General features: G+C 36.1%; 1 protein-coding gene across 1 annotated transcript in view; it reads right to left on the bottom strand.

Moving 5' to 3' along the window:
- Positions 1 to 19,725, bottom strand: part of LOC102825417 (protein enabled homolog) — a 198,639-nt gene that overhangs the window by 4,798 nt on the left and 174,116 nt on the right. The window contains exons 6-14 of the mRNA XM_006871160.1: positions 18,592 to 18,872; positions 16,612 to 16,722; positions 13,627 to 13,931; positions 12,690 to 12,835; positions 12,090 to 12,147; positions 11,227 to 11,272; positions 8,716 to 8,782; positions 3,984 to 4,046; positions 397 to 475 (exon numbers count right to left, since the gene is read on the bottom strand). Coding sequence (XP_006871222.1) covers positions 397 to 475; positions 3,984 to 4,046; positions 8,716 to 8,782; positions 11,227 to 11,272; positions 12,090 to 12,147; positions 12,690 to 12,835; positions 13,627 to 13,931; positions 16,612 to 16,722; positions 18,592 to 18,872 — 1,156 coding nt within the window. The remainder of the gene's footprint in view (positions 1 to 396; positions 476 to 3,983; positions 4,047 to 8,715; positions 8,783 to 11,226; positions 11,273 to 12,089; positions 12,148 to 12,689; positions 12,836 to 13,626; positions 13,932 to 16,611; positions 16,723 to 18,591; positions 18,873 to 19,725) is intronic.

Raw genomic sequence — 19,725 nt, 5'->3', positions numbered from 1 at the left:
TGCGTGTGTTTACCAATTCGAGCGTGCATTTCCACCGAGTCTCAGTTTTTTTTTTTTTTTTTTTTGGGGGGGGGGGGGAGGGGGGGCTATTCCGTAACATTCTTACCAAAACCATTTTTGGTTTATGTTTGCCAGTTGGATTAAATGAAGAGCGGGAAGCCCACTGTTTTTGTTTTTTACCAGACACTGGAGTTAAATTTTCATACTACAGCCTGAAACAATAATTCTCCCATGCTCCATCAATGTTGGAAATATGAATTCATGGCAAAAATAACACAGAACTAATGTCCTTGCTTAATTTGTATAAAAATATTTAAACTTTATGTTCTTTTTGAGTACAGCCAAGTCAAATATATACAGAAGAGATGTCTTTAAAAGCTGCCACTGAACACATACCTGCTTCAGTCTGTCGTAGTCTAGTCCCTCTGTCTGGACTCCATTGGCACTGGGCTGTGATGAGGGTGCAGACTTTGGTCTGTACAATGAAATTTCCAGAACAGGTAAATGACACTTTGGGTACTTAATGACCATATTCAAACACATTTGTTAAAGAAAACACATTCTGTTAAAAAGTTCATTGTCAAAATTGTAGGACCAATTAGAATATAAAGTAGAAAATATTTTTTCTCACTATTTCCGGTTACATTTATAAAGAAAATAGAAAAAAGTGACAAGATGATGAGATTTCTTCAGGGAAGGAGACAACATGCTCCCTGGGTGTCAGACAGGCAGGTGACCAGTGTCTGACATGTGGGCCAAGATGAAGATGAAAAGACCAGTTGGAACAACTATATAACACACCTTTCTTGTTTTTTTTCATTCTTTTGAAATTTTACATAGCTACTAAGCATCTGACCAACCAATAGAAGGGAAGACATAAAGACTTGAATATTTTGCTCTATAATTAATAAGTTTACAAATCTTATGTCTCAGTTTGGGAAAAAGGGAAAATGAAACATTTTCGGAAACAGTTTCTGTGTTCCATTTCAAGCACAAAAATAAACAAGAACTTTGGAAAAATGATTGTTAGGTTAGAAGTATATTCAGATTCCACTGAAAATCTAATCCCTATGAAGTTTATGGAGATGTTATGGGGATGACAAAATTACTCTCATCGGCTACTACTTTCATAAACTTACTATGTTAAAAAAGGAAATGCTGGGCAGCAGCAGGCTGTCAATTAGGACTGGACTCTTGACAGTTAAGTTTAATGCTATTAAAAATTTTACCTAAGGTAATAAATCTCACAGATTATAGACATAAATTTTAAACAAAAGTTTCAATACTAAATAAATTAGTTATGATTCCCTTACCAGTACTGACAATAAAATCCTCAATGGAAAAAAACAGCTAGGTTTTAATCATGTAATTTCCTATTTTCTAGGTAAGCATACAGTATAGCTTAGAGGCCACTCTTTAAGGTCCAGAAATCAATGCAAGTTGAAACCATTAGTCAAAGCATATATTTTCAATTTTGCAAACAATACTAGAAATGTGAACCAGGACTCAAAGGTGCAATAACTTCTTGTTGCAATTATAATTTCATATTTCTTATAAAACATACTTCAAAACCATAGGAGTTATTTGAGGAGATGAAATACTGAGTTAATTTACTTTATTATAAAAACATGAGTATTAATGCTTAAAAACGTTGTTATGAAGCAGGCCAATCAATTTTTCTTTATTAATTATCTTCTTGTACGCTATGAATAAGGTAAATAATAACTTTCAGAAACCATTGAGTAAGCATTGCGCTAGGCACTGTGGAACTAAAAGCATCTATCTGACACACTGCCTATTCTCTGATGAAGACACAGCTTTCCTTTGCTGAGACTACTCAACGCTATAGTCAAAAAAGATCTAGTGAGATCCACACTGTATAAGCCATGCTGCTCTGTGTAGTCGGGTCTAGAAATATTTTTGAAGAGCGACACGCTGGATTTCAAATACCTTTGCTATCTATTCTCTTTCCAAAATTAAAGAATTACTAATTAGTCTTGTTTTTATATATCACATTTAAGGAGTACAAGTATTATTTCTTTCCTCCAAGTTATATAATAACTACCTTTTACACAAATTCAAGTGAGCAATGGGAATCTGCTTACTTAAATCTGGCATTACACTATCAATGTGGAGTCCAGGTGTGGCGCTGTGAGCTAAAGCACTGGACTACAAGGTTGGTTTGAACCACAAGGTCAGCTGTTCAAACTCATCAGTAGCTCCTTAGAAACCCTATGCAGGGTCGCTATCAGTCAGAACCAACTTGATGGCACTGAATAATACTATAACTATATCCTATTTACCAAACAAAAGTTACTGTTACATACTAAAAAATTGTGGAAACATGCAATTTAAAAAAACTTTAATTCATGCTAACATGCAATCCATCACCACCACCACCATGATAATTAGCTAAAGGGGGGAACTTTTCATACTGAAGGAAAAAAGTAATCACCACTTTTTTTTAAGGTTTATCAGTAACATTATCCCAGGGGCACAGTGTGTGAAAGTGTGAAAGCAGGAAGATACTAAGCAGAGTTACTACACAGACTCTCAGTGTGATTTGACTCTACATCATAGCAAATTACCTAAATCAGCCCTATGGTCAGAACAATGAAACCCTCTCTACTAAAGCAGGAAAAGCTCTTTCACTACTACAATGAAACATTTTATGGACATTTTAAGTCGCTAACAAAATTAACTTATCAAATGTTTTCATCATCAATGGCATGAAAATAAATTTGGCAAAGAAGAATGCAGCTAATAGTCTGCTTATAAAACTCTCTAATGACTGACTTGGGCGCCCCCCTTCACATACTATTTATTTAGTTCATGCTCCCAGTAGACATGGTAATAAAAAATAGATACATCTAATGGCAAAATATGAGGGTTTCTCAGAGGTTTTCCGTTACTTTATAATAAGTGTTGCTTCTAGTTACCTTCCAATAAAATAAATGTGCTATAATAGCTAAGTCCTATCCTACCAAATTCTAAAAATAGCTTAAGTATTTAAAAAATTGCCACTTTTTCATTAAGAAAGAATTATATGAGTCACATCTTAAGATTTTAATTTTGTCTTAAATTTGGTATAATAGGGTTCATCCTAGAAAACAAATAATCTGCTGGTTCAGATTCTGGATGTTAGACTGTTAAAGATACTCAATGTATTATAAAGTATCAAGAAAGCCTGTAACAGTACAGGATCTTCCACCATGTGTTTTAGAAGTCTGGTCTCATAATTATAATCATAAAGGAAAGTTTTAAAAAATGCTAAAGCTACGGTCTAGCCTTAAGTTCCTAGTGGCACAGTAGGTTAAGCACTGGGTCACTGACTGCAAGGTTGGACAGCTGCTCCGTAGGAGACAGATGACACAGTCTGCCTCTGTAAAGCTCTACAGCCTGGGAAACCCTATGGAGCAGTTCGGCTCAGTCCTACAGGGTCACTATCAATCAGTCCAAATAGACTCATTGACAGTGGGTTAGGTTGCCATTCTAGTATTTGTGATGTGTTTATCATTTATATTATCCTAATTAAACCTTAAAAGGAGCTCTGGTAGCATAGTAGTTTCAAATTGGGCTGTGAACCTCAAGGTCAGTAGTCCAAAACTACCAGCTGTTCTGCGGGAGAAAGACGACACTTTCTGTTCCCATAAAGATTTACAGCCTCAGAAACCCTGTACAGGGTCGCTATGAGTCGGAACCGACTCCACGGCACATAACCACAACAACAACAACAACAACAACAACAACAATCAAACCTTAAAGCGATGGCAAGAAAATGGGTGTTGTTAAATTTTTCAAATTAAAGTTAAATTACTACGATGTTGTTTTTTAAAGGCTTCTAAATAAAACTACAAATGAAAGATACAGTTTTCCTACATATCTCCCTTGTGGTGATTACTAATCCATGTAGAAAAAGCTCAGCCCTATCCTCAACATGTTATTTAAAAGTCTCAAATCACAAAGTCACAGCAGGATGATACCTGTGTAATGAATCATAGGACCTGTTGTCAAAAACAATCTGATTTTTCCTTGGAGAATCCCGTCTATGAAGGGGAAAAACCATTTAAAGGAGTATACAATAGAATTTTAAAAAATACTTATGTTACTGTTTTATAGGTTTTTAGTCATAGCAAACGAAAGAATTAAAGGAATCCATTCAACTTAAAACAATCTTTTTTTTTTTCAAAAATTAAAATAAAAAAAGGTATTTTGAGACTAATATCTAGTTATGTGAGAATACTGTTTATGAAATTTAAATTTAAAAATTATTATGCATTGGCTATTTTTATAGGATGTAGGCAAGTAGATAAGTAAAATCTACCTATGATAAAGATTCAACAACTACTAAACACAGTAAAAGACATTTCTAATAAACTGAATATGAAGTTACAAAGCAAAATTAAAAAGCACTAATTAAAATTATTGCAGTTTGAAGTTTACAAAATCAACTCTTCTCAGGAGACATGAATAGAACTTTTTTCCAGCCTGGATACAAGATCCACATATAAGTTCTTAAAAACTATAGGATGACTTTGTAAACTAAGAAACATGTTACATTGTAAGCAAAGTATAAACCATGTTTAAAGATAATATTCTTGCTTTTATTCTGATCTTTTCATGTAATTAATATTGTATAATGTAGTATATCTCTTGTATCTGATTACGAAAGGTAACTTTGACATGGATATTCAGGATAGAAATAGACACTTCTACTCAGCACAAAAAAAGAGGCACACAATAAAAGCATAAAATAAATGGATCGTATACCTCTACCGTTCATAAAGGAGCTCTAGTAGCGTAGTGGTTACGAATTGGGCTGCGAACCCCAAGGTCAGCAGTTTGAAACTACCAGCTGTTCCACGGGAGAAAGATAAGGCTTTCTGTTCCCATAAAGATTCACAGCCTCGGAAACCCTGAACGCTGTGAGTCAGAACCGACTCCACGGCACATAACAACAACAACAACATACCTCCGTTCATAAGGAACATGGGAGATGTTTGTTTTATTAATGGGGTAAGGCTCTTTTCAATGACTGATAGATCAGTGGTACACATATTAATGGCTGGATCAAATCTATTTAAAGGTATATGAGTAATCAGAAAGCAATCTGGAAAATTTCTACTTTGAGAAAAGAAGAAAAAACATCTAACACAGTTAGAACTACCGGCGAAGTGGTGCTGTAAGATAAGCACTAGACTACTACCAAAAGGTTAGCGGTTCAAATTCACCAATGGCTCCTTGGAAACCCTATACTAGGTTGTTATGAATTGGAACTGACTTGATAGTACTTAACAACACTGTATAATAAGAAACACGGTTAGATTAGGTTACATAAAATGTATTTTCAAAATGCAAACCTTTCTAAAACCTTTACTGAATTTCATTTAGAAGGCTGAAAAATCTTTCCAAGAATACCTTTTTCCTGCACTAAAAGACCTTATCAAGAAGCATATTTTATTTGGAAAACTTCTTTCAGGTTCTTTCTAAGATAAACCTTTGCCATCAGTTGAGGGTTATATTTAAAAAAGTTCACAATGGACTTCCTATTGATAGGGTAGGAATGAAGGAAGAGTAGTAGAGACTGGACAAATAAAGTGTTCCCCATCACAATGACCATTTTCAAAGGACCAATGGCACAATTCTAGTCCCTGATAGGTACTTCATTAATCAGGCTTCACAATGTATTAGAAGGCCATCTCAATTAGGTACATAAGAAGTACAAATGCACAATTTTTCAATTCTACTGTAAAAATGTGACTACCATTAGCAAGTCCTCTATTTTCTTCTTAAAATCAAATATTCATCTTTTATTCTCTCAGAAAACAGTGTCTATACATTCAAGAAGGCCTAGTTTCTCTGTGGCTTCACCAATTCTTTCCTAACAAAACCTAATCCAGGTTTAGTTGCAGGTTAATAAACAGATCTGTGATGATATGACGGTTATCCTTATATTTTTTTTCTTATGTGCTTTCTAACAGTTAAGAAAAGTCAAAAACTGTTTTACTCTTTAAATACATTTCCTTCCTCTGGGGAAAGATGAGTTCTTTTAAACTGTTTCATAAACTAAGAATACATTTCATTAATTTTCAAGCTCTGTGATGTAAATGGAGCCACCACATCACATAGCATGCTTAGCTAGGGAAAGCTGAATTTGCCTGGCTATGTCCACAGACCCATGTACAGAGAAGCTCATGTTAACTGGTCTTGTTTCTGAGCAGTATCTTTTCTAATTTTATTATATTTAGAAGATTCAACTGAGATACAGAAATAAATCTGACGAAATTCAAATATTTAGTTTTGTCTGACTTTCTCCAGTGTACCATTCTTTCAAAAATTATATTTAAAAAACAGATATGAAGGATGTTACTGAGATGGACTGGGGAAATCTGAATATATATTGCTGTTGTTAAGTGCCACTGAGTCGGTTCCAACTCATATTAACACTGTAGGGTTTCTGAGGCTTTACATCTTCATGAGAGCAGAAAGTCTCATCTTTCTCCTGTGGTATTATTATTGTTGTTGTTAAGTGCCATCAAGTTGGCTCTGACCCACAGCAACCTTGTATAGGGTTTCCAAGGAGCTGCTGGTGAGCTTGAATCGCTGACCTTACGGTTCAAGCCGACATTGCAGTCTAGTGCATTAACCATCAGTTCAGACCCACAGTGACCTATGGCACAGCAGAGCAACACTGCCCATTCCTGAGCCATCCTCACAACTGCTATACTGGAGCCCACTGTTGTTGTCATTGAGTCAGTCCAGCTCACTAGGGGTCTTCCCCCCTTTTTTTGCTGTCCCTCCATTTCACCATGCAAAATGTCATTTACCAGGAACTGATCCTGCCTGACTGTAAGTCCAAAGTACAAGAGATGAAGTTTCCCTCTCCTTGCTTCAAAGCAGTGTTGTGGCTGTACTTCTTCCAACATAGATTTGTTTGTTCTTCTGGCAACCCATGATAATTTCAATATTCTCCAACACCATAAGTCAAATGCATCACCACTTCTACAATCTTCCTTATTCGTTATCAAACTTTCACAGACTATGAAGCAACTGAAAATACCATGGCTTGGGTCTGGCACACCTTGGTCCTCAAACTGAAATTTTTGCTCTATAAATAGGTCTTCTGCAACAGATTTTACCTAATGTATACCATACTAGAATATTACTGAATATATATATTTTTTTGTTGTTTTTAAGTGCTGTCGAGTCAGTTCCAACCTATAGGGACCTTTTATAGGGTTTCCACGGAACATCTAATGAGCTTGAACCACCAATCTTTAGGTCCAGAACAACTTTGCAGTCTAGAGCATTAACCCACAGTACTACACCATGACTCTCATATTTTATTAATTATTATTATTCAATGTTAAATTTCTTGAGAGTGGTAATGGCAGTGTGCTTACATTGGAGAATGCCTTGGTTAATTAGGATAACTCCCAAGTACTTAGGTTCCAATTCAGACATATATGGGTTTATTCCAAACAAAATGTGTTTAAACATGTTATTTTGTTCAGTGGATACAAGTTCCTTAGTGATATATTTTTCGTAGACTTGTTATGGTGCCTTCAAAAAATGGTCCAATTATAGTGGCTTATGCTGGGCCAATTAAATTCAAAGCAGAGAGATCAGCTCAGAAGGTTATAATGACTGCTTTTTGGGATTACAAAGGGGTAATAATGGTAATAGGTTTTCTTGAAGGACACAGGATGACCAAGGAGGCTTATTAGGAAGAAGTCTTAAGAAAACCAAAAACTGTACTGGTGAGAAGACCAGGAAAATTGTGTGAGGAATGTTTTCCATCATGACAATGTACCTGCGGAGTTTTCAAGGGAATTTCATTAGAAAACCTTATCCCATCCACCCTATATCCCTGATATTGCTCCTTGATGCTTCTTTTTGTTCCCCAAACTCAAAGAACATAATTTAAGCCCTTGAGGATGCCCAAAACTACCATTTTGACATGGCAAATCAAAGCAGCACAGAATTCTCCAGGGAAGGGTTAGAGAGATGGAAACATCACCTTCAGAAGTGTACATACCTAGATGAACATGCCAAGAAACAACTTTTTGACATATTTTGACAGTTTTGTTTAATAAATAACTTTATAATGACACTTTTTAACTCATCCTTGTGTGAGTGTCTGTATGCATGCACATAAATACATAAAGATATAAGTGTATATAGCGAGAGAAAGCAAATTTTAGTTAAATGGTACGAGATGCTGAATAAAAGCAAAGGGTGTATACTGTATTGTTCCTTATCTTTTCTGTAGTTGTGAATTAATCAAGAAAAATCGGGAGAAATAATGATGTTAAAATTCCCAACAAACTGACTAATAAGAAGACAGCATAACTCATCAGACAGTCACAGTAAATATCACAGGAGCAGAGAGGGGAAAATAAGAGGCATGTTTTAAAGGAAGATGAAAGTTTGCATATAGATAGTGGTGAGGGTGGCATACATAACACAGTGGCTGTAATTAATGACACTGAGTTGTGTATGCAAAAATGGTTCAAATATTTTGTAATGTATATTTAGCCAGAGTAAAAAAAAATAATTTTTAAATATATAATGGGACTCTTTTGTTATCCAACTATAGTAGAATTATGGGTGTTTTATTTACTCCTCTTCACGATTTCAAAGTCTACAGTTTATGATAAAAATATATTAATTTTCTATTACATAAAAAGACAAAACTTAGGAAACAATTGATACCTGGAGATAACAGGTGACTTGCTGCCATTCATTGTGTTTGTTCTTTCCCAAGGTTTTCTTGTTGGCTCTTTAAAAATAAAGGACAGAGTTACTACAAAATGAATAAATGCCACCATACATGCTTACACAATAATAGAAACAAAATGAAAATGGAAAATCTAAACTTCAACTAAAATCTGTAAGGATTAAAAATTGTTAAATTTCAGACTTTAGGATGAGAAGAATTGATAAGCAAGTGTGATACGTTTTCCTACAAAAATCTCAGGTTGGTGAAACACTATAATTCTGTAAATCAGATGGTAAGATGTTCCTTTAATAACGACAGGATAAGGTCAAGGGGGGTGCAGTGGCTCTATATGATAAGTACTCAACTGTAAACCACAAGGTTGGCAGTTTGAGCCTACCAGTGGCTCTGTGAGAGAATAGGGCGCTTTTTGCTCCCACAAAGATGAACAGTCTGGGAAATGCTGAGTCGGAACCAATACAACGGCACTTAACAACATTTAACAACAACAACAACAAAGTCAAGGAAGATGACTCTAATTAGAATGGAATAATTCAAACTATATTGATTTAAATTATTAAGGATGTATACATGTCTAAATCCAAACAATCTTCTTGGAGAAAAATCAAATAGTTAAAAAAAAAATCAGTATCACCAAACCCTACTAGTACACTTTCTTGCTTCTCAAACCACCAATTCTAGGGATTTAGAATCCAATTACATTAAATTCAAATTGACTCTAAACTTTTAATAGAAGCCTGTGTGGCATAAGCATCTTGCAACCAATTAGTAACCCAAAAGTTGTTGGTTCATGCTCTCATAGCAGATTTGTGGACAAAAGTCCTGGTAATCTACTTCTGTTACCATGACTTTTTTTTCTCCCACAAATCTGATATTTGTGTCTATTTCAAAGAAAGCTGACGCAATGGAATACAGAAATCAGAGAACAATATCATTAATATCACATGCAAGTAATATTTTACTTAAGATAATTAAATTGCACCAGTACAATGACAGGGAGCTGCCAGAAATTCAAGCCAAATTCAGAAGAAGACGTGGAACTAAGATTATCACAGCTGACACCAGACAGATCTTGGCTGAAAGCAGTTAATACCAGAAAGATTTTCACTTGTTCTTTACTGACTATGTAAATGCATTTGACTGTGTGGATCATAACTATGAACAAAGAATGGGTATTCCAGAACACTTACTTCTGCTCATAAAGAACCTGTATATAGACCAAAAGGCAGTCATTAGAACAGAATAAGGGGACCCTGAATTGTTTAAAATCAGGAAAGGTGTGTGTCAGGGTTGTATTCTTTCACCAGGCTATTCAAACTACATGCTGAGCAAATTTTCCATAAAGTTTGATTATATGAAGCAGAATATGGCATTAGGAACGGGAAAAGACGCATTCAACAACCTGTGATAAACAGATAACATAGTTTTGCTTGCTAGAAATAAAAAGGACTTAAAACACTCACTGATAAAGATCAAAGACTAGAGCCTTCAGTATGGATTGTACCCTAATGTAAAAAAACAAAAATCCTCACAACGGAATCAATAAACAACATCATAATAAATGGAGAAAAGACTGAAGTTGTCAAAGACTTCATTTTGCTTGGATATACAATAAACACTCATGGGAATGGAAGTCAAGAAACCAAAGGGCATATTGCATTAGGCATATCTATTGCAAAAGACCTTTTTAAAGTCTTAAAGATAAAAATGTCAGTTTGAGGACTAAGATGCGCCTGATCCAAGCCATGGTATTTTCAATGCATGTCAGAGTTGGACAATGAATAAGAACACCATAGAAGAACTGATGCATTTACATTATGGTGCTGGCAAAGAATACTGAAGGTACCATGGACTGCCAAAAGAAAAACAAATCTATCTTGGAAGAAGTATACCAAGATGCTCGTTAGAAGCGAGGATGGAAAGACTTTGTCTCTCATACTTTGGCCATGTTGTTAGGAGTAACCAGTCTCTGGAGAAGGATATCTATCATGTTTGGTAAAGTGGAGGGTAGGTAAAAATGAGGAAGATCAATTGATTCAGTGTCAGCAACAATGGGCTCAACCAAAGCAACAATTGTAAAGATGGTGCAGACCTGGACAGTTTTATGCTGTGTTAGCCATAGGGTTTCTGAGTAGGAACGCACTAGAAGGCACCTAACAGTGCATTATTTAATATTTCAGAGAATAACCTCAAATCAATAATGATATTTTAAAACAGAATGTGTAAAAATTATAATTTGAAAATGTCAGCAGAAATAAAAACTGGATTTCAATAGATGACACAATACTAGGAAACAGGTAACAGTTGCTTCTGGGGTTGCAAAGAGCAGAAAAATAAGGCAACATTTTCTACAGTAAAAATGGAGAACTTTCTAACTAAAATAGCAATGACTTCATCTGAACATGGGGAAGCAGGGACATTTTAATGGGAGGGGCATTAATATTTAATGAATGCTTGCAAATATAAAAATATTTCTCTTAACTTACCAGGTGTACTTGTAGAGGCCTTAGAAGTTGCAGGCTCTGAATCTTCCTAAATACACATAAATAAATATTAATATTATATCTAAGAGAAACCAGTTCCTACATAAATAGATATAAACAGTTCATGCTTTATATTCCCATTTCCAATATTCTCTTTGTGTTACTTTACATTCCCCCCCTTTTATTCCACTTTTCTTCTTTCACTCTGTACTTCCTCCAGTTCCTTTCTTCATATGCTCTCATTAAGTCAATGCCATGAGGCCAGTATAAAGGGATATGTTTGAAGAACGCTATCAGTAGGGGCAAATGTAATAGGGAAAACAATTACTGTATTTGTTAGACACCAAACCTAGGAAAGACAAAAAAAAAAATTTCCCCAGTTCACCTGAGGGCATGGAAGTTATACTCTCATGAGGTGCATCTATTAAACATAGGACTCCTAGAAGGAGCAATCAAAAACAGTTGATTTTATCTTATTTCCTCATTTTAAATGTACAAAAATCTGGGATCCTAAAAAAAAAATAAAAAATAAAAAAATTTTAAAAATCTGAGATCCTAAAAGAAGAAAAAAATGAGGAAAACGACATACCCTCATTTCATGTCAGATTTAGGGAGAGTTCAGATCTAAAATCTGAAGTTCAATGCTGCCTCTACAACTTCACACATTCAACTCATTCTATTAGGAATATCATTAAAAGTTTGTACATACCACTAAAAACAAATCATTTCTAATATATGAAGAATTAAAAAATAGCAACTATACATTTACATTAGCTGCATTTAAACTAATCTGTCACACAACTTCCTGAATAAGCTGTGCTTCAATTTTACATTTTAAAGTGTGGCACTTTATCTTTTTAACTTACATTTTTGTCCTCTTTTTGTTCTGTTTCTATTGTTGATCCCTTTTCAGCAATTCTTCTCCTAGAAACAAGGCAAATAAAATTTAAGAAAAAGAAGAAGAAAAAAAAACCCATCTAATTCTTAATATTTAACTACTCTTTTCTCCAAGAGGGAAGAACTTGAGGTTAAGTGCTGTTGGTTCAATTCTGACTCATAGCGACCCTGTAAAGGGTTTCTGAGGCTTAAAATCTTCATGGGAGCAGAAAGTTTCATCTTTCTTCCACAGAGTGGCTGGTGGGCTCAAGCCACAGACCTTGTGGTTTGCAGTACAGTGCTTATTGTATTTGTTGTTGTTGTTAAGAGCTGTCGAGTCGATTCTGACCCATAGAGACCCTATATAGAGTTTCCAAGGAGCAGCTTGTGAGCTTGAACCACCGATCTTGTAGTTCAAACGACTTTGCAGTCTGACGCATTAGCCCACAGCGCCACACCAGGAATCCATGCTTATTGTATACATCTAGTTAAATTATGTTTGAAATAAAACAAAAAAACAAAACAAAACAAAACAAAGAAACTCCCTCTCAATCCTAAACATGTCCTCTACAAAGAAATTTTTCACTTACCTCCTGGCCAGCAGGGCACTCATTTCTTCCATTAAACCACTCCCCCCTAGAGGAAGGGGTCCATTTCCACGACCTGCTTCTGTTTTAGATGAGGCAGAATTCACACCAATAGTATTCCCTCCACTTGAGAAAGAAGCATCCTCCATCTTAATGAGAATACAGATACTTAATAAGCTTCCATGCAAGACAACTGTATGCATACTAACATTCTACATTTAAAACAGAAAGACACATCAGCATTGCTGTTGATAAATATATATATTGTTGTAGCCTGTTTAAGAACAAAATGAGTGTGTACAGCATTAAATTTTATATTATCAATCTGAGTGCTATCAAGAGCAACATAATGGGATGGAATTATGTACTCGTTAAGTGGTATTTTTGTCCCTCTCTCCAAACGTAACTTAAATCTAGTCTTCATGAAACATCAGATAAACCCAAACTGACAGATGATCTAGAAAATAATTGTCTTACAGTTTTCAAAGATGTAAGTATCATAAAATAATGATTGAGGAATACATTAAAGAAATGTGACAACTGAATGTAATGGGTAACCTTAGACTAGGGGAAAACACCATAAAAGACATATACTGGTGAAATTTGCATGAGGTCTATAGATTACAGTATTGTATCAGTGCTAAAATTTTTGGTTTTGATGATTACACTGTAAAAATATTTAGGGGAGCAAGGCCATGATGTCTCTAACTTACTTAAATATAATTTAGGGTAAAAGTGTGTGTGCATGTCTCTGTAGAAAGAAACATACAAAGAAAAACAGAGCAAATATAGTTATTTTAATTTTTTAAAATATCAGTAAAGTTAGTAACAGGATTCATAAAAAAAAAAAAAAAAAAAGAGTCTAATAAACCTATGATTTTAAAGGTTTAGAAAGAATAAGACATACATTAGCAGTGCAGGAATTTAGAAATGTATTTACCCGTGACACTTTCCTAAGTTTTGCTCCAGCAATAGCAGCTGCAAGTCCAGTTAAAGGGCGATTGTCTTCTGACATGGATCCCACAAAAAATCCGGAAGCAGGGAGAGGAGGGGCAGGAGGTGGTGGAGGTGGAGGGGGTATTTGATTAGGAAAAGGGGGTGGAGGGGGTGGGGGTGGCGGCCCAGAGGATGGTAGTGGAGGAGGTGGAGGGGGCCCTGGGGGAGGAGGGAGCATTGCTGAAACCTGAACAGGACCTGGTGGGAGTGGTGGAGGGGGTGGAGGGGCAGGTGGTCCCAAGACAATGCCTGAGAGAAAAAAGGTTAAATGAGACCATCAACAATAGAGCTAAGTGGTATTATTTTATGTAGAAAGGGATATAAGAATGTCATCATAAATGAAGCTGAGTCAAATACTAAATATTAATAAATACTATTTTATTATAATGCTTAAAGTCTAGATCAATATTTTAAAAGGTACTCAAAGGTGAAGCCAAACTTATCCTCTACAGCTACTTCAATGTTAGGGTTTTACTTAATACAAGTATGCAACAAATCATCTAAGATTTTTTGTTCATGGAGATTTGGTAAATAAAGTAAATGATTATAAAATTGGGAAGGGAGGTAAACATCTCTGAAAAAAATCAAACTAGTGCATATGATGTCAGTAAGTACTATTTGAAACAACAGAACCAAGAATTCATATAAACTTTAAGTTATGAGACAATAAATTCTACAATCGTAAAGACATATATTTAGTTTCTTACAGATAGCCAAAGTGGCTAGATTTAGAACACTAAACGGGATAGGCCCAGGCTTAAGTATTTTAAAGATATTTCTCATTTAAATGTAACGTGCAGCCAGGGTTTAAAAACTATATATTAAGGCAAGGGATCTACAGACATAAAGTTAAATTTAGAAACAACTCAGATACACCTTTTTTTTTTTTTTTTAAGTTTAGAAGATGAGATACTAAGAGAAATGTTTCAATCTTATAAAATCATATTTAATGTCAGAAAACCGGAACTAGTGAGTTCTCCCTTCCTTTTGGCTTCAAAGGGGCATTTTAGGACAAATAAAATGCTATTTGCATGTTGGATTTCAAATTTTTAAAACTAACTTTGAGCAGTTGTACAAGTTGAAGACATCACTTGCTGAAAGAAGACTACAGAATAATGGGGTCTGGTAGCGTAGTGGTTACGAATCGGGCTGCGAACCACAAGGTCAGCAGTTCGAAACTACCAGCTGTTCTGCGGGAGAAAGATGAGGCTTTCTGCTCCCGTAAAGATTTACAGCCTCGGAAACCCTGTACAGGGTCGCTATGAGTCGGAACCGACTCCACGGCACATAACAACAACAACAATCTCCAAGGAGTCTAAGAGTCTAAGGACAAGGCAGGTAGATTTTTCTGACCCTGCCAGGTTGACTGTGTCTCTTACAATATTCATGACACTAACTGCCACATACTGGAGTCTTGACTCAACTTTTAAACAAATTCATTATAAGAATAACAAAAAATAAATACACAGCAATAACAAACTTTACTATTTTATCCTAGGAACTCAGTGTTGTTTTGTTTTTTTAAAGAGACATGTTGAAATCTAAGCTATCACACTGTTTGCTTGTTAATGCAAATTTGTTGTTGGAATCCTTCCTGTAACCCTCCCTAAACCCTACTTTTCAAAAACAAGTAAACTATTTACTTACAAAATGAGGTCCTTCTCTACTTAGAAATAGTCCATACTTACACTACTATACTCCCCCTTCACTGTTACCCTGAAAGAAAGGTGTGTATGGGGTGGGGGATGGAGAAATGGTAATTTAGGAGGATGCTATCCTCTTTCAAAGGAGCTCTGGTAGCTTAATTCTGAATCAGGCTGGGAACCTCAGGGTCAGCAGTTCGAAACTACAAGCTGTTCCGTAGAAGAAAGATGAGGCTTTCTGCTCCCGTAAAGATTTATAGCCTTGGAAACCCTGTATAGGATCGCTATGAGTCAGAACCGACTCCACAGCACACAACAACAACAACATCCTCTCTCAACTATCTCTTTAGTACACTATTTCTTACTACTTTTCACTGTGGAACCCTTTGTGGAACATACCAAGCCTACCAACTACTTTAAAACTCCTAGAAAGTCAAGCTGCTTACACAGGACTTAGGGTGGTACCCTCCCTGTGGTCCAATATGAAAAATTCAATATGGGGTAAGCCAAAATAGAACAGAAAAAAAAAAAGAATGGAGCTGTATATCAATTACTCCAGATGAGACCATAAGATGATCTATACAGTAGTGAGGTTGGCCCAGGATCAGGCAGTGTTTCGTTCTGCGAATAAGGTCACTATGAGTCAGTACCGACTCGATGGCACCTAACAACAACAATTGGGCATTATATATATGTTACCCAGGAATTAAAGGAAAACAAGTTAGATCACACATTTATTATACAGTAGGTTCAACTACTCAAGTATTGCTAGTGGAAATTAAATATATTATGGACTGCAAAACAACTTTAAGAAGACATCAAAATCTAGTTTGATATGGCAATTTTTCATGCTGATCCTCCAACTGCAATTAAACCAACAGGGGAAAAAATTATTTTCTACTTCAATTTTTTTTTTTAATAAAAAAAAAAAAAACAAACAAAAAAAAACCACAACATAGATATATGTGGCACTACAGAACAAAGATGTTCAATTATCAAAACCGTCTTATCCATTCTTTTAGACCATTAAAGCTGTTGATAAATATTATATTTTCAAATGACTAGCTATTAGAAGCAAGGTGCCTTGGTGACACTGTGGGTTAGGGAGTTGGACTGCTATTCAAACCCACCAGTCACTCCTCAGAAGTATGAGACTGTCTTCTCCCACAGAGACCTACAGTCTCAAACCCCTGCATTTGGTTGCTATGAGTTGGAAGTGACTCCACGACAATGGGTTTGGGTTTGGTTTTGGTTTTAGTTGTTAGTAACAATAACGAAAACCTTACCCTGTTGGGCTGGAGTCTCGGCCGGCTGAGAGGCTGCCTGCAAGCCTGGCTCAGAAGCAGAGGAGTCTCCCAGCACAGAGTTTAGAGGAGTCTCAACAGAGGCAGGGGCAGCTGCAGAGGGAGAAGGGAGAACACTAGGCTTGGATGAGGGAGTTGAGGCAATAGGGGTGCTTGGAGGAGGAGACGCTTGAGATCCACAGTGTGAGAGTGATGCAAGGGAAGGCAGTGGAGGCGGCGGTGGTGGTGGCGGCGGCGGCGGCGGCGGTGGCGGCACTGCTGGCCCTGAGGTAGGCGGTGGAGACACTGGATATGTTATAGAGTCAAGCAGGCCATTGGATGCTGTTGGTGATAGAGGCATTTGGGGCACAGGAGAAGAAACACAAACAGGTAGGACAGGCCTTGGACCAGTAGCTTTGCCTGGGGGACTGCTAATCATTACTGGAGGAGATGGAGGGAGGGGTGAAAAATTGGAAGCAGACCAGGCACAGGGCTTCGCAGTTGGAGGTTGAGAAGAGGGTGTGTTCACAGGAGAAGAAGGCCTAGAATTTTTGTTCAGAGGACGAGGAACTGTAGCATAATGGGGAAGAACAGGGTGGAAGGCTGAACCTAAAGATGTTGCAAAACGTGTCGCTGAGTGTCGAAGTGGTGGTGTAGGGGGTGTGGAAGTAGGTGGCAAAGCGGTCACTACAGCGTACTCAGGAGTGGCATCTGACACTGGAGCAGAGATGACTTTAGCGTATGATGGAGGAGGTGCTGAAGGAGGCTGGCAACTGGAATACTCAGGAAGTGGAGCATTATACAGGGAGCTGTCTGAAGATGGAGCTGGACAGAAGGTGGAAAGCAGCAGCAAAAGACAGGATAAAAAAGGAGAGAGAAAAAGGGAGCTAGTGAAGCCACAAAACCAGCATTCAGACAAAATGTATAAATGCAGACTACAGTTAGTACCAGAGAATAAGCACAAGTGCAAAATTATTTTTATCTGAGCATCTTCCAATGTCTAAATTCATTCTGAGATACAGAAGTGATCTTATTTATTTAGTAAATGGATTAATTAAATTGATTATATTATATGAGAAAATGGTTTATAGAACTTAATTTTCATTACTTAGTCCACTAAAAGGACACTCAAATTACATGACTAGAACTACAAATTAAATATAGGATGTTTTTTTGCAAAGCAACAAATAACAAAACTAACATTTATTATAAAAAGCTAAGAATTCTTATTCAAAGTTTATTTACAAAACAAGTTTTACTTTGTAGGCCATAATCCCAGGAAACAGCTAAGCAGTTAAAAACAAATGAATGCACTACAACAACAAAAAGACTAATTTTTAATCTACATATATTGAGACTTTTGATAAAGGCTGCATGGAATAAAAAATAATCCTTAAATCGTATAATAAATGATCACTTTAAAGACCGCTAAAATACCCAGAACTTTTAGCTACACCATAACTCTTAAGTCTTTGAATAAATTCCATTAGATATAGTAATCTTCACATTGAAAATATTCACATTTAAGTAACTCTTCAGCTTTAGAAAAGACATTTATCACCCAATGTTTTAATTTCTACTTCATAAGCTTCAGAATATTATCAAGCAAATTTCTTGTGGAGTGGCAATATAAGATTACGGTATTTGAGAAGAGTTAAGTTATTTCATGAGAGGTATATATTCCAACTTTGTTACAGTTTTTAAAAAAATTACCCATAAAAACACACTTACACTTTATAGACACTTTATACAGGGAGTTAGAAGAATTATAATGCCAGAACAAAAATTCCCAAGAACCATCTCTGTATCTCCAAGTAATAAAAATAGAGGAAAATAAAAAGAAAAGGCTAAAATAATAATTGCTGCTTATTTTTCATAATTTCAAACTGTATCACTGGATCTCAAGCATCTAAAAAGACTACATAAAACATCTTCCAAGTTCAGATATATCAAGAACATAAAATAAGTGTGTAAATTTCTTACCAGCATTTGATATTCTTCGCTCTCTCTCCCATTCCAACTGTTCCCTTTCTAACTGTTCTTGTGGCTCTCTTTCTTGTCTTTCCCGTTCAAGTCTCTCTCGTTCTTGCCTCTCCCATTCCAGGCGTTCTTGCCTCTCTCTCTCCAGCTGCTCTTGCTCTAGTCGCTCCCTCTCCAGCCTTTCTCTTTCTAACCTCTCTCTTTCCAACCTCTCCCTCTCCATTCTCTCTCTCTCCAGTCTTTCTCGCTCCAGATCCTTTTGTCGTTGCTGCTCTTGCAGTTGCCTGAAATTCAAAAGAAAAGCATTATGGTGAAATCCTTAAAAAGCTAGTCCTTTCACAACTGAACACGGGCAGCTTGTTTCTGATTCAAATACAAAGTATATAGAGCATTCAACTAACACCTATCCTCTCACATAAAGACAAGCTACCTTTAGAGATGATAGCTTTATTAAGGCGGGAATATTTCTGTTATTAGGATCATTCAGACTGGATGCTTCAGCACATTTACACTAGTGCCTCATTATATTTTATACTTTTATGAGAAGAAAAAAATAAGCAGAAGATGAATGCATTTTTAAAGTAACTGCACACAACACTTTAATAACCAAGTCATTAAAAATTTAATGAAGACATTCCTAAATTCTGATTTTCTTCCTATAATATAAATATCAATTTTAATTGTACAACTAATAAATTATCATTAAACACACACACACACAATTCGCCTTTACAATAGCTCAATAAATGTTTGGTGAATAAAGGAAAACACAGTAAGTATCAATCATTTGAAACAAGAAATGAATTCTGAATCATCTGAGATATCATAACCAAAGGTAACTACAATGAACAGTTTACAGTTCATATATGCATGGGTTTTCTTCAAAGACAACAGCTTCAAGCATGTATCTTGATCAGTACATGCCTGCAGACAAGTTCTCCCAGTAATTCACTTGTCTTAGTTTTGCTAGTAGTAGTTAAATGCCCTTGAGTCGGTTCCAACTCACAGCAACCCTGTATTCGGTTTCCAATGACCACCTTTGCGGTCCAGTGCTTATTCTACTGGTCCAATAAAAAAAAAAAAAAAAAAAAGGTCCAATTAAAACAGTAGCTTCCAAAGGAATTCGCAGGGCCAGTT

The sequence above is a fragment of the Chrysochloris asiatica genome, unplaced genomic scaffold, assembly GCF_000296735.1.
Source record: "Chrysochloris asiatica unplaced genomic scaffold, ChrAsi1.0 scaffold00161, whole genome shotgun sequence".
NCBI classification, from domain to species: Eukaryota; Metazoa; Chordata; class Mammalia; order Afrosoricida; family Chrysochloridae; genus Chrysochloris; species Chrysochloris asiatica.
Note: the sequence above shows the minus strand (reverse complement) of the source record. Positions and strands in the feature narration are given on the sequence as shown.